This window comes from Balaenoptera ricei, chromosome 16 (genome assembly GCF_028023285.1).
Source record: "Balaenoptera ricei isolate mBalRic1 chromosome 16, mBalRic1.hap2, whole genome shotgun sequence".
NCBI classification, from domain to species: Eukaryota; Metazoa; Chordata; class Mammalia; order Artiodactyla; family Balaenopteridae; genus Balaenoptera; species Balaenoptera ricei.
The window spans coordinates 60,068,845-60,084,342 of NC_082654.1; the positions used below are offsets into that span (position 1 = coordinate 60,068,845).

Here is a 15,498-nt window from a genome sequence, read left to right on the forward strand (position 1 = left end):
CCCGCGCACCGCGATGAAGGGTGGCCCCCCGCTTGCCGCAACTAGAGAAAGCCCTCGCACAGAAACGAAGACCCAACACAGCCAAAAATTAAATAAATAAATAATTAATTAATTTAAAAAAAAAATTAAAAAAAAAAAAGTAACTTAGGCTTAAGTATGGAAAATGGATGAGGGGAAAGAGGGTAAAGATTAAAGTTAGGTTATTATAATAGCAGCTCTGAGCAGGTCTGGTGAGGGTTATGGATATACTGAGGATGTAGGATACATATTAGGACGTACAGCCCATGCATTTTTGGTGATTTCTTGCTATGAGAGAATAGGACAGAGGACGGCTTGTAGAACTGAATGAGTAGCTGGTGGTGTGCCATTTGCTGAAATGGGAAATCCCTGAGGAGAAGCAGGATGTTGTCTGTTTGCTAAGATTTCTGTCGTTTCTATTGTGGTGGTTGTTTTTTGTGGGGGGAGGGAGCAGTGTAAGGTTCATCAGCTGTTTTGGATATAATCTCTGAGGAGCCTACGGGGTGTCAAGTGGAGAAGTTCTGGAGGCATTTATATCTAACGGTCTGGAACTCAGGAGAAGTTATGAAGCACAGTGAGGAAACAAGGGGCCAAGGACAGAATCCTGAAGAAACTATGAGGGGATGAAGAGAGGCCAAGGAGCTCACAAAAGATCTGAAAGAAGTGGTAGAGAGAAAACACAGAGAATATGAAATCACGGAAGCCAAAGGATGAGAACATTTCAAGGAAAAATATTCTCAACAAGTCAAGTATGGCTGAGAGGAATATCTATCTGGTGTGGACTGAAAGATGTCCATTAGATTGTGACCAAAACTTAGAAGGCACCTTTAGATTTTGCTACATGGAGGTCACTGTTAATCATACCAGCATAAGTTTAGCGAAGTAACAGGCCAGCACAAGGCTTCTGCTTCCTGTTACTCTGCTTGGATGGTCAATCCAGCTTTGGGCTTGTGGAGAGTGGGGCTCCCCAACCCTTCTTCCTCCATCCTTGTCTATTCCTCTTTGGAGTCCATCCTGAGGTTTCTTTCTAGTCAAGGGTCTCCTTCCAAACCTAATTATTTCTGTGTCTACTCAGTGTGAAACTGGATGACTAACCAACAAAATCCCTGGGGCATTTTCTCACAGTAACCTTAAGAAACTAGTGATTAAAAAAAATACACACACACACACACTATACACACACCGATATACCCGTATATTGCACCAACAAGCTCACTCTGGGAACAGAAGGCAGGCAAGTTTTGTTCAGGGTTAACACACAACTAAAGACGAACCCAGGAGAGACTTCAGATCTCCTGAGGGTGGGCTGACATTGGACCCTGTGGCTCTGGCTCCCTTTACTGTACAAAGGTGATCTTCCTGCTCTCCCAGCTGCATCACAGCAGCCTTGCTGTCTCCAGTGTCAATGAGCTTCCACTTAGAATGATGCTGTAATTTTGAACTGTGCACTTATCTTAGATTTGCTAATTTGAAAACACACATGCACACAACTCATCTGTAAGTAAGATTTAACCACCCAGCAATCTGAGCAGCAGACACAAAATTTCATTTGGTATAATATCTAATACTTATGTGAAGCTAATTAAAGATAATTTGGTCTTAATGAGGCAAAGAGAATATAACAGTGTTAATTTCAAAGTAGGCTGATCCATGAAAGTCAAGTAAAATCACTTCCTAGTCCCAACATTTCCATAGACCTGAAGACTATGTAATGAGTCCCACATTCATTTCAGTGCTTCGTATAATCTTTCATCTTTGGGTAATGTTTTATAGTTACTGATAATCTTCATAGCATTAGCTCACTGGATCCTCACAATAGCCCTGTAGATGTGGGGTGCAGACGTCATCCTCTGAATTTCACAGATGTCTAAAGCTACAGTTCCATAGCCAGCAAGCAAAGAGGACTGGAACACCACATTTGGGTCTCCTTGTACTATGTACCTCACTTCACATTTTTACTACCTGCAAACTTGAATTATTTTTTTCAAAAGAACTTTTAGCAGGAAAAACATAGTTAAAGAATATACTGCCCATTTGCAGCACTGAGCCATCTTTAAAAACACAGAAATTTCTAATTGGCTTTACTTTATGATGTAAGCAGAAGGAAACACTTATTACTCAGGTCTATGAAATCTAAGCAGAGTCTAAATGTGATATCATACAAATGGTACTTCAGACAGAGGTGACTAAAAACCTACAGGCACATATGGGAAACACATTTAAGAGTGATCCTCCTTATGGGCTGCCATCTATATTTCCTTTTTTGGGTTTTATACTGCTATGGGTACTTTTTTCACAGAAACATCTTACATTAGGGATTCCTTTGATCATTACAAACAGTCTCAATGCAACCCCAGAACCAGTGGACTCTCTAGAGTGTGAGACAGTGGCCATTTCCATGAGGCCAACCAGGGCTACCAGCCACTCTGTAATTCCCACTTCTGAAACTGAACTGGACCATGACAATGGGGCTCTCACCATTACTGGAGGACACTGCTGAGCCAGCAGTGTCCAGCCTATTTTATTCTTTTTCCCCTATAATCACCAACGTGTCACAACAGAGCATTATAACTACAAAATCCCTCCAAGCTCTCTAAGAAGAACCATATTTTATTTTGATCCTTCTATTTAAAGACTAGCAAATTGCAAAATCCACTCATCTACCAGATGAAGTAAGTGTCTACAGTGCATCTCCCTGAGTTAGGAAAAAAAATTTTTTTTGGTTGCGGAGTGGGGGGTGGTGGGCAGGGGCGGTGGGGGGTAGACTAAAGCAGCTAAATTCAGACTGGCACAGTACACTCAAGGGAAGATTAAGTGAACCTTAACACTAGAGCCAGATCATATTGTGGAGTCCAGAGAAGCACTCTGAGCCGTCCTCTATCCTAAACAAAGGGACATGATGACCCCAGGGCTTGAATTTCTGCCATGACCCATATCTCGACTCCAAAGCCTCTAGCTCATTCTACCTGAAGGGAGGAGGCTCACAAAATGACTCTGGATAGAAGCCTCCTAGATAGCATCCGCAATCCATTCTTCTCCATTTGTTAACACATTCTTGGCCGGAGACGTATTAAGGCCACAGGCGTTAGTTTCTGCAAAAATCCCCCAGTCAATAATGTGTTAAAAGAGAAAACGAGATCATTTTTGAAAAGAGAAAACACAACACTACACCTGTACACCCTGGAAAAGTAAGAAACTTCAGGGGGAAAAATATTTCAGCGACCTCCAAGTATAAAGGAAATCAAAACTCTCCTTTGGCAGGTCTTCCATCTGGGAAAGACGAAGGGAGATTGGTTACATCAGAAAATCTAAGATCTACCTGTTTAGAATTACAAGCCTTTATATACCCTGTGAAAGAGGCCTTGAAGTTATGATCTAGGAGATAATGATCTCTTATCAACTCAAGTAAGTGTGTATCACCAGAGGAAAGGAAAGGAAATATATGAAGGGAACTTTTCTTTCCAGATTTAAGTATGTCTTTAATCTGTCTAGGCGCCCAGACAAATAGATACTCAAGAAATGAAACAGTTAAGGGTGTTTTTAAAGTACCACCTTAAAAACCACAAAGGGTAAACCCTAGACAAGAGAACACCACTAAATTTATCAGGCAGTTACACAAAACAATAATTCATTCAGAATGAGCCTCGTGGGAAAACCCAAAAGATAACTACAGAGTCAGAACTGATGAGTGAGGCACTACCTCACCAGGATAAAACAAGGAGATTGCAGGATTGAAATTTATTAACCTGAACATACAGATAATGTTTCCATGCCCTTTTGTCACTAGCTATGATACCACGGGCAGGTGAAAGAGTTTTAATGAATCTGTAAAGCCCATCAAAAAAGACTGTCAGAAAAAAAAAAAAAAAGACTGTCAGAAAGCATTTCTCAAGCAGAGTTTGAAATGTCTTATTTCCAAGGCTCTCTCCTCTTAGGTTCTGAGAGCTGCAGAACCATTTAGGGCCTATTAAGTTAAACCTTCACAGGAGGAGGAAGAATCATTACACAACAGTGCCATTCGTCAGTGTGAAACATTTCCTCTATCCAACCATCAAGCAGCTGTCATAAATGATAAGATTTTAAATTACTTGCAGCAATCAAGAAAAATATCAAACATGCCAAACAACAACAACAACAAAAATCCCACAACTGCTGACATTTATAACACACTTACCAGAGTTGTTGTAGACCCTATGTTAGGCTATTTACTTGTGTTCTCTCCTTTAACTTCCATACAACCCAAGAGGTAGGTGCCACCATTATCTCTAGTTTTCTAATGAGGAAACTGAGGCTCAGAATGGTTAACTAACTCATTCAAGGTAGAGGAGTTGTGGCTGCCTCTCTAGTTTGCTCTTAACCACTATACTATACTGACTTCCTAAATGAGAGTATGCTGTCGTGTTTTGCAGATTTGTTGATGTTTTTAAAGAATTAACTGTGACCAGAGAAATACTTGGTAATTAATTTAAAAATAACATTTTGGGGAGAAAAGTTTCAGTAGGCTGGGAGAAGAAAATTTGAAGAATAACACAGAGATTAATTTTTAAAAACCCAGTAACTGCTACTCACTCTGTTGAGAGAGATATATATGTATATATATACACACACACACACATGTGTATGTGTGTGTGTGTATACATACATACATATAACCATATATATCTCACCTGGGCAACTTATCACCTGCTTAACAGGAAGGAAGATTGGCTGCTAAGACAAATTCTTTTAGTGTAAGCACAATCTGAGTTTTAATTTCCATTATAAAAGTGGAGGTGCGGTCTTAAAATCCTATGCTGAGAAAAAGAGGTGACAGCAACCTTGAAAGCACTTTGGGTATTGCAATTTGCCAATGGCCCAGCGTCCCTACCCAGCAATTCCTTGATTGCAACATCACCTTCTGCATAGACCACCCTTTTCCTTTCTTATCCTGGGCAATTTGAATTTCTTTCATGCCTGATGACTTCTTGATTCTATCAATGTGGTTTCCAGAATACTGTCCCTCCCTTTCCAGCTGTCACACAGAGCTGGGCTGTAATATTATATTTCACCAGTAGGTGTCAGGACCTGAAACACTATGTATTCCAACTGAAACGTCTTAAATTGAGACTTCAGGTTATAGAAAACTAGGGATTTTAGGTGCATTCAGCATGAAAGTTTGGAATTCTCTACCTTGAATTTACCTGCAATGTAGAATAGTCCACGTTGAATTATCAATGCTGGTATGAAATCAAAGCTTAATTTAAAATATGAATACATGGGCTTCCCTGGTGGCGCAGTGGTTAAGAATCCGCCTGCCAATGCAGAGGACACGGGTTCAAGCCCTGGTCCGGGAAGATCCCACATGCCGTGGAGCAACTAAGCCCGTGCGCCACAACTACTGAGCCTGTGCTCTAGAGCCCGCGAGCCACAACTCCCGAGCCCGCGTGCCTAGAGCCCGTGTTCCACAACAAGAGAAGCCACTGCAATGAGAAGCTCGCGCACCACAAACAAGAGTAGCCCCTGCTCGCCGCAACTAGAGAAAGCCTGCGTACAGCAACGGAGACCCAACGCAGCCAAAAATAAATAAATAAATAAATAAATAATTTTTTAAGCTTTTTAAAAAAAATTTATTTTATGACATATGGTTTATGTCAGTATTAATATACTCACACTTCCCCCCACCTGCATTTACTTTTTAAATTTAAAGCTTACTCTATTATCAAATATTACTTTAAATAACAGATTTTTTTTCGATAGAAAGAAATCGCATGTAGCTATAATGGGGAGTCACTGTACACACATACACAAAATACCAACTTACCACTACTGCCACAATCTGCACAAGAGAGGAGTTCTTCTGGTTTCTTTTCACGATTTGATTCTTTTGTCCCCAGACAGAAGCTGCATATTGGAATGGGATCGGCACGGGGCTACGAAAAAAATTAAAATGAAAAAACTGTTAGTTCTCCATTTCAAAATTTAAAACAAAACATTAAAATCAAAAGCTTCTTACATATTTCTTTACCAAAGAAAAACTGCTGAAATAAGGTATTCATATCAACATTTTCTGCTAATAAAAAACCCCTCAAATTATTTGACACTAAAGTATTGCCAGAATAATGCATTTATGTGTAATGTATAAGACTCAGAAGTAATTTTCATTAAGCCAATGAAATCTAAAACCTTTATATATTACACTACCTTCCTGAAATGAACATTAAGAATTCATTTGAAGTCTCAATTGTTCCCGTGATCTATATGCCTACTATAAACTGATTCACCTATTCAGTATTACAGTCTATGAGTATCTTCTAGTCAGACCAGATTGTTTAATTAAACTTTATCAAATGTTTTAGTACAGGTTATTATTATGCATCAATTAAATATTTGACATAAAATACTGGTATGTTAAAAGGTGACATAATAACAGCATTAGAACTAAGCGAGAACTTTAAAATTCTGTGGGATCACTTGAGATGATCAAAAGACAATTAACAAGGCCTTTCTGGCACCAAGGTCTTCAAAAGTAAACCACACCATGCCACACAAAGGAGACAAACTCTCAATCTCTGACATTCCCACTTTCAATAAAAGAAAGAACAAAACATTTGTCTAACCCCCTAGCACCCCTTTAACTCTCACTACGGAAATTGCTTCTAACAATGTATAAATCTGCATACATTTTAGTGCCTCCATTGTTATTTATGACTACCAGCAACACTAGTATTCCCATCCAAATGAAGAGTTGACTGTGTCTACAGATCTGGTCACATTATTTTGAACAGCCAAACTGTATGAAAACTAAAATTTTATTTCATATTCCAAGCTTCACACATGTTGTCTGCTAGCCATCTGAATGTAACTATAATGTATTTATATTTGAATCTCATGAATCAAAAATTTAGGGCAAGAAAGCTTAGTATAATCACAAATTTTTTTTAATGTAAATTAAAAACAAGATTTTGCTAGGCCTAACTTCCTAAATATACATCAGCGTAAAATAAACCTCATTTGTTCAGCCACTCTATTCCAAACGCCTGATACATTGCCTGATGCACAGCAGGCACTCAAAATGTATTTGCTAACTATATAAAAATATATTTGAATATAAATGAAAGAAACATATGCTAGTTTAAAAACACTTATCTCTAAAATAATATTTCAAATGGTAATAATGATTCCAACAAACGTCTTGGTTCAATGTGACATGTCATCAAAAACCAGAATTCATCTTATGACCAAGCATTTGCAAAACTGTTCGATATGACTGTTAATTTCATCTTACAATATAAGTGTTCATTATCTTGCCCTAATTTTCAGTTTAATTTGTTCTTTTAATATGCACAGGTTTCACTTTCTCAGGTAACTATGCAAATGCGTTTTTGTAGCCCCAGTTAAAAAGCAGAGTATAAAACACTGTATTAGAAAAACCAAAAAAGACAAGCTACAACAAACTGGTCACTGACTCCTGCCACCATTTTTTAAATGCCAGATAATCAGCACTGCATAATTATGGATCCATAGTTATTACTCGCAACTGCTCAACTGCAGCACCTTGGGAACACTTTTGTTCCTTTAAATAGCAATTAAAAGAACAATCTGGTTTTCAAGTGACAACATTCCCCTGATAGATTCTAGCTAAAACCCAGTCCTTATACTAATGGGATTCCTGCTTTCATTTGATATAACAATGCTCAAGCCATTGCTGCCATCCTTGCACTGATAAATAATTTACAAAATGTCACATATCATTCATGCAATGAAACAAATCCAAATCTGCAATCCCATTTTTCTTTCCCAGATGAATTTTTAGCTGTAAGAAAGACATGGCCATCAGCCAGCATTCATGCTCATTCTTCGTTTTTAACTAAAGGTAACACAAAGGACAAAGGTTGCTAGTAGTTCATGGCCAGAAAGACCGATGTCCCACACTCTGCTCAATAATAGAAAGCATAGATGATATCACTTCATGCCACACTCAAGCGAGCCCCACCATGCTGATGTATGCTCACAACCATTTCTTTTAGGGATAACTGTCTCACAATACTCTATAAAACCACTACATTATACAGAAATGTCTGCCCTGCTGAATTATTGATAATTCAAAGCACTTTTTGCTAACCTCAGTATAGCCGAGTCTAATTAACTTTAAAAAGCTGTCACTTGTATGAAATGAAACTTTTACAGTAATGTACGTAAATGGGTCACAGAATTACTATGATTCACTATTCTCGATCAGACTACACATAAACTGTTTCAAAAAATAATCCCTGGTAATAGATTAAAATGGACTGCAGTCAGAAAGAGGTCTGAATCAATGGCAACTCAATTCTACATAAATCCACTACAGACAAATCATATTTAAGAGGTCTGAAAATGGAACCAAACATCTCCCAGTTCTGAATTCCTTTCTTTGAAATTTCATACCACCACATAACCTGTTGATCACATTTTCTTATCAACATGCCTGCATATTTCAATCTGATCTTGAGAACGAACACTCACGGACAGGTTTAAACTCTGCAAACTGCTTGGGAAGCATTTCTTCCTCACCTCCCATGTGATGGTCCTGGGGCAGCTGCTAGGCTAGAGGCCACTCATACACTAGCTCATTTAATCATCTTAACAACCCTGCCAGGAATATATATTATTATGCCCATCACAGGAAAGAAATTGAGGCTCCGAGAAGTGAGGTAACTTTTCTAAAGTTGCAGAGGTTCAAGTGTGGAGCTGGGATTCAAACACAAGTCTGTCTTCGGTAAAGCCCATTTCTCACCTTTACTACCTCCCCTCCTTATCTCTCCTCTCTCAAGAAAAACCAGTATTTAAAAATTATTTTCCATCAGCAGTAATAACTCTAATGTGCTCATAATCTCTGCCATCCAATTTCTCCCATGACCAATGGCATATGTTTTTTAAACTATTAAAAAAGCAACCTTTAACATGCTATAGATTATTTATTAATTACAATGGGGAAATGGTACCTTTACAATGGAAAAGTCTGGTAGACAACCCCTTAACTGAGCAATCGAACCTATCAGCCATTATGGGACAAACTGACATGAGATGCCTCCCGAGCGTGGCGCTGAAGGACTCAGCACTGCCTATGCAGTGTTCTTACTGGAAACATTTAGCCTCAATCTAATCATAAGGAGACAATCAGGCAAATCCAAATTTAGGGACATGCTGGCCTGGACTCTTCAAAAAATGTTGATGTCATGTAAGACCCAAAAAAGGGCAGAACCAATTTAGGCGATTAAAGTGGTGGGAAAACTAAATACAATTTGCAATCTCTGCTTGGATTTCGAATTTTTAAAAAATAACTCATGGGGCTTCCCTGGTAGTGCAGTGGTTAAGAATCCGCCTGCCAATGCAGGGAACATGGGTTCAATCCCTGGTCCGGGAAGATCCCACATGCCGTGGAGCAACTGAGCCCGTGCGCCACAACTACTGAGCCTGCGCTCAAAAGCCCGTGAGCCACAACTACTGAAGCCCGCGCGCCTAGAGCCTGTGCTCCGCAACAAGAGAAGCCGCCGCCATGAGAAGCCCGCGCACCGCAACGAAGAGTAGCCCCCACTCGCTGCAACTAAAGAAAGCCCGCGCGCAGCAACAAAGACCCAACTCAGCCATAAATAAAAACATTTAAAAATAAATTTAAAAAAATAAATAATAATAACTCACTGCTGTAAAGAACACTATTTGGATAATTAGGGTAACATGCACTAAACAGCAGACAACACATAAACTAGACTGTGATTATATAAGAATTGTCTTAGGAGTTATGTGCTGAAATATTTTGGAGTAAAGTGTCATGATGTCTATAACTTGAGCTCAAATGATGCAGGGGGAAAAACCTATGTGTATTACTAGTGTTATGTGTGTGCAGAGAGGAAGAGAGAAAGCAAATGTGGCAAATGTTAACGGCTGGTGAATCTATATAAAGGTACTTGGATGTTCATGACGTTATTCGTTCAACTGTCTAATGATTTGTTTCAATGTTTACAATTTTCCAAGCAAAAAGCTGGGGGGCACTTTCAAAAAAAAGATACAGAATGAGTTATTATATAGTTGGATTACAACATTTCTAAAGTAAAGTATCTCAATCCAATTACCGCTTCACAGGAAATACAGAGGACAGAGGAACATGTCAATCTACACAGCAGAGGGACGCAAGTACCAAAACTCTTGAGGACAAATGACCCAGTTTCTTCAACAAGTAAATTAAAAGGGTGACAGAATGAGTGAGGGAGACAGAAACAGATATGGAAGAAGAACCAATAGATTAAGAGAGATTTAAAAGGCTTATTAGCCAATTACAACATACAGTCCTTATCTTGATTATGATTCAAATAAACTGTAAGACAAAACAAAATGACCTACTGAAGCAACTTGAGGCTGGTTGGCTGGGAAGAGACTGTTGGGAGGGGACAAGCTGGGTGTCTTCATCCAGGGGGAGGGGTTAATTTGTTCTCCATGCCTCCATGTCCCAGTGAGTCATCTTAGACTCCAACTCTCCAACAGAGCTGTCCAGCAACGAAATGAATTTTTTTCTTGCTTCTTTATTTTTTACACTGTGGTAAAATGTGTGTGTGTATGTATGTGTGTGTGTGTGTATGTGTATGTATGTATGTGTATATATATATACACACACACATATATACACATACACACACATACATATATACATATATATATATATAAAAAACATAAAATTCACCATCTTAATCATTTTTAAGTACACAGTTCAGTGGCGTTAATAAGTATGTTCACAATGTTGTACAACCACCATTGATCTCCAGAACTTTTTCATCTTCCCAAACTGACACTCTGTCCCCATTAAATACTAACTTCCCATTCCCCCAAGCCCCAGGCAACCACCCTTCTGCTTTCTGTGTCGATGAGTTTGAGTAATCTAGGCACCTCATATAAGTGAACTCACACAGTCTTTGTAATCAGAAGCCATGGAGATACTGCACGGACCCTATCAGGATGGCGAGGATGCCACGGTGGACGAAGGAGCCTCCCGCGAGTTGGGATCTGGGACCTTTTCAAAGGTCCTTTCCAGATCAAACAGTTTAATGGTTCCATGGCTGGATAATTTCTAAGGCCCTTCCCAACTCAGCTCTAATTTTTCATTGCTTCTATTATACTTTAAAAGACATTTTAAGAGTCTTCAGGACGCCTGATATCAAAATAAGACAGCCTTTTCTGAAGAAACATTCTTAAATCCAAGACAACACATCTTTGATAAGTTTTATATTTGCATATGGTTACTTTTATTTCTGCCCTGAAGGAAAATAAGATGCTTGTTAGTCTTGTTAGTCTAAGAAACTGGAAAAAAAAAGGAATGGAGGGAGGGAGGGAGGGAGTTCATGCACAGATCAGAGCCATGGGCATCCAGGCTCACATCCTCTTCCTGACAAAGACACCAAAAGGGGTTTTGCCTCCACGGTCTCCACTCACAATGATCAGGGACACAGCCCTCTCTTTCCATAATCCCTTAAGGATTCTTCTCCTGGTGTCATCTACAAAATTTCCTGCATCTACTTATAAAACATACCATTTTAGTAATTCCAAGTGTTGGAAACAATTCAGCATTTTTCATTCATATATTCACACTTGTATCATGGAAAGACCTGAATTTAAATTCTGTTCTCTGAGCCTTGGGTTCCCTCTTTTGTGAAAGGGCACAATAGCGTCCACCTTGTCTTGCTCCAGGGTTGCTAAAGTTCCCATGTGAGCGAGTGTGTGAAGCACTTTGTAAACTATAAGGTTCTATTCAAACATTGTTAACAATTATTGCAAAATTCACTCTGGCTATAAAAACAAACAGGGCAAACAAACAACTTCAAGTCCTTAATAAACATCAGTGCAAGTAATTTGTTCTGGAGTTTAGAATTACTCTATAAAAGATGGATGTTGTGAGCCCCCATGAAAAGTATTCATCTTAGAGGATTTTTTTGGGTTTTGTTTTTAATGAATTAATCAGGGAGTACAGGAACAGCGTAGAAAATGCTCAACTGAGAGTCAAGAGGCCTGTAACTAATTTAATAAAAGGAAAGCTTCAAAGGAAAAGAAAAGAAAAAGATGTCAGAGGAAGAAAAGCACAAACAAATATAAAATCTTAAACTAATAATACCACAAAAGCAAACAAAGATGAATATAAATCCTGTACACCCCAGTATCAAACAGTTCATCTTTGGAGAATGTTCTCTACACTTTAGTTCAGACAACTCAATTCAATAACTCCACAACAAGCTGTATGGAAGGGCTGTTTTAAGACTCTGCTGTATTTATCTCTTTAATTTATACCCTCTTATCGTTTCACACTGAAATTTGAAGTCGAGGTACTACTTTTCCTTTACCAAAATGCTTTTCTCAAGTGTCTCACTTGTGCCGAACACAAACCCTGTGAAATAGGCTCGGTGGCTCTTTCTGTCTCCGTGCCACAGGTAAGTTAAATGCCTCCCTATGGTCACAAAGCTATTAAGACAGAGGGAGCCCAGCCTGCTGACTCTAAGCTCTTAGCTGTTTCGCTTCCCACAGCTGCTCCCTCATTTCCTTTGGAGCTGGATTCACGTTATCACCTATCAGAAAGGCTATCCCTGACCACTCCCTCTAAAACTGCACTCCACCCACACCTCTGGATCCTCCATGCCTTGCTTTATTTTTCTGCATAGCACTCATCACTATCTGACATATGATGTATCATTCATCTATTTTGTTTCGCTTACTAAAAACATTAAGAGAGCAGAGATTAGTTGCTGTAGCTCCAGTCTCAAAGTACATTCATGGAATAAATGAATGAACAAATGAACAGACTGCTTTCAGGTTTGGAACTGGTTCCTCCGGTTCAACAGGTCCCAAAATACTGACTACTGTTCTTTATTTTAATGTATATTTTTAATGACTACAATATGAAGCAACCATTGATGGCAAGGTGGGTTCCACCACTGTCTAATCTGAATGCTTTTTTCCTACTCTGACCATTTATAATGTATGGCACTTATGTTTGGACATAATTGTACTTCCATGGGTCTAATCTGACAAGATAGAATCAAAATTTTAAAATCAGCTGGGAGGGAAATTGCCTCACCACTCCCACAGGTATTAACTATTGGGGCTCACTCACTAATAGCCACTATAGGTTGTATGCAAGATAGCTTTGGGGCCACGCCCAGCTGCCAGTACCTAACTGTGACCACCACCCCCCTTTGCCTCTCAAGAAATAACACAATAAAAGAAAAAAAAAGAAATCAAGAAAGATGAATACACTGCAGTGAGAGTAACAAAATTATAAAAAAGCATCCATCTGTTCAATCTATTTAAAAAATATTTTACAAACTTTGGTGTTTTATTATTGGTAATGAATTGTTTTCCACAGACTGTACAACAGATAGCACTGGGACAACACAGGTTGAAACTGTTCATGTTGTTTTAGGTAACATACTAACTTTTTTTTTTTTTTTTAGCCATCTCAGCACTATACTTGACACTTATCTAATAAAGAACTAGACTTCATTTCTTGCCACTTAACCCACTTATTCAACTGATAGATGTCTGAACAGATCAAGCCCACTCCTAATTAGGATATGGATCATGCCCACTCAGGATTTTCCTTTACAGCAATCTGCTTAAGCTGTGGTCTTGGGAAATACACTAACTCTAAGAGTAGAGTATACTCCTGTGATAATCTAAACCATTTTGTATTTTAAGGGCATTATCTTGTCCCCGTCAGCATGTGCTGCAACAGTGGTCAGTGCAGCCATCCCTCTGCAAGGTTTGGTGAGCAGCACGCCCTCACAGCAGCACCGGGGCTACTTCAGATCCTTCAGGCACAACACAACTCTGTTCACAGCATGTCCACTGCCATTTTCTCTACACTCATGTACCCTTTTGCTTTATTCTAAAGGCTATTCTTGTACTTCTGTCATGAATCTTGACCTGAATAGATGCCTAAATAATTTCTTCTGGAAGATAACTGGAGATATACTTATTACAAGACTTTTCATAGGCAACAATTTTACCATAATTTTCCTCTGGCCATACAGGTTTTATTGTATCACCTCCCCTGCTCATTATACTTCTCTGTGGGTGATTGGTTCTGTGAGGGAGCACTACGTCATCCCCACTGGCTCTAAATTGAGTTTCTGTTATTACTCAGGGCAAAAGGATTTATTATTGCTAATGTATGGAGATCTTGAACGTGACTGCTGTATTTTACCTCCCTGTCACAGTCAAGGGAGTTTTCTGTATTTTAAGAGTGATAACAAGTAAATAAAAAATAAAAAAATATTTAAAAGCATCCCTACACATAAGCATAAATACATCACTTCTTTTTTCATTTAAGGAATCACTTAGAAACAAAACCAATATCAATGACCACATACGGATAAATTCCCACAATCAAAGGCTGATTCAGAAGTATAAAATTATAAAAAGCTTAGCCACAGAGGAATAAGAAAAGGAGAGAAGGGAAGACTTTCTAAGAACATCAGTCACAATAGTTATCAAATGTGTGGAGCTAACTGAAATGCTCACACTGTATCCTGTCGTCTAGAACTTGTTCTAATTAGGCAGGTGTGCCATTTATAAGAGTGCTGATTAAGGAAAGTGATTCTATTGGAAGGAAACAAATCTAACCCTGTACACTGCATTTAACAATAGCATCTCATTTGTTCTTTTTTTGGGGGGGGGGGAGCAGTAAATAAATGAGGCCTACAAGTTGGGCGGAGGGGGAAGGAGGTAGGACAATGAAATAACTGCCTTCTCCAGGGTCTTTAATTTCTTATCTGGGCAGAGACTTGGCTTTGAAGATTTCATCTGAAAGTCTCTCCTACACCCCTACCATTAGAAACTGCAGATATTGCATTTATCTTCTTAAGAGGGATCAAAGTCTGATTCAACACCGCTGGAAGTTCAACACATGGTTATAGGAAGTCAGCTTAGGATTTACAAACTATTCTCTTCAGCAAGTATGTCATAATATTAGCAATATAATATAAACTCTACCCTAGATTTTGAAAAATGGAATTTTAAAATCAATTCATATTCAAGTACCACAAATCTTTAATAGTTTCTTTTTTTCTTAGACTTCTTTTTTAAGAGCAATTTTAAGTTCACAGGAAAATTGAGAGGAAGGTACAGAAATTTCCCACATACCCCCTGTCCTGACAGGTGCACAGCCTCCCTCATTAACAACATTCCCCCACCAGACTCATATATTTGTTACAACTGATGACCCTACACTGACACATCATTATCACCCAAAGTCCACCCAAAGATTACATTAGGGTTCTCTCTTTGTGTTGTACGTTCTATGGGTTTGGACAAATTTATGATGACATGTACCTACCATTGTAGTATCATACAGAGTATTTTACTGCCCCCCAAAAATCCTTGCACTCTGCCTATTCATCTCTCCCTCCCCCCTCTAATCCCTGTTAACCGCTGATCTTTTTTATACTGTATCCATAGTTTTGCTCTTTCCAGAATGTCATA

General features: G+C 38.8%; 1 protein-coding gene across 1 annotated transcript in view; it reads right to left on the bottom strand.

Moving 5' to 3' along the window:
* KAT6B (lysine acetyltransferase 6B) overlaps positions 1–15,498 on the bottom strand; it is a 178,538-nt gene that overhangs the window by 59,905 nt on the left and 103,135 nt on the right. Inside the window, 1 exon segment of the mRNA XM_059899109.1 lies at positions 5,819–5,927. Coding sequence (XP_059755092.1) covers positions 5,819–5,927 — 109 coding nt within the window.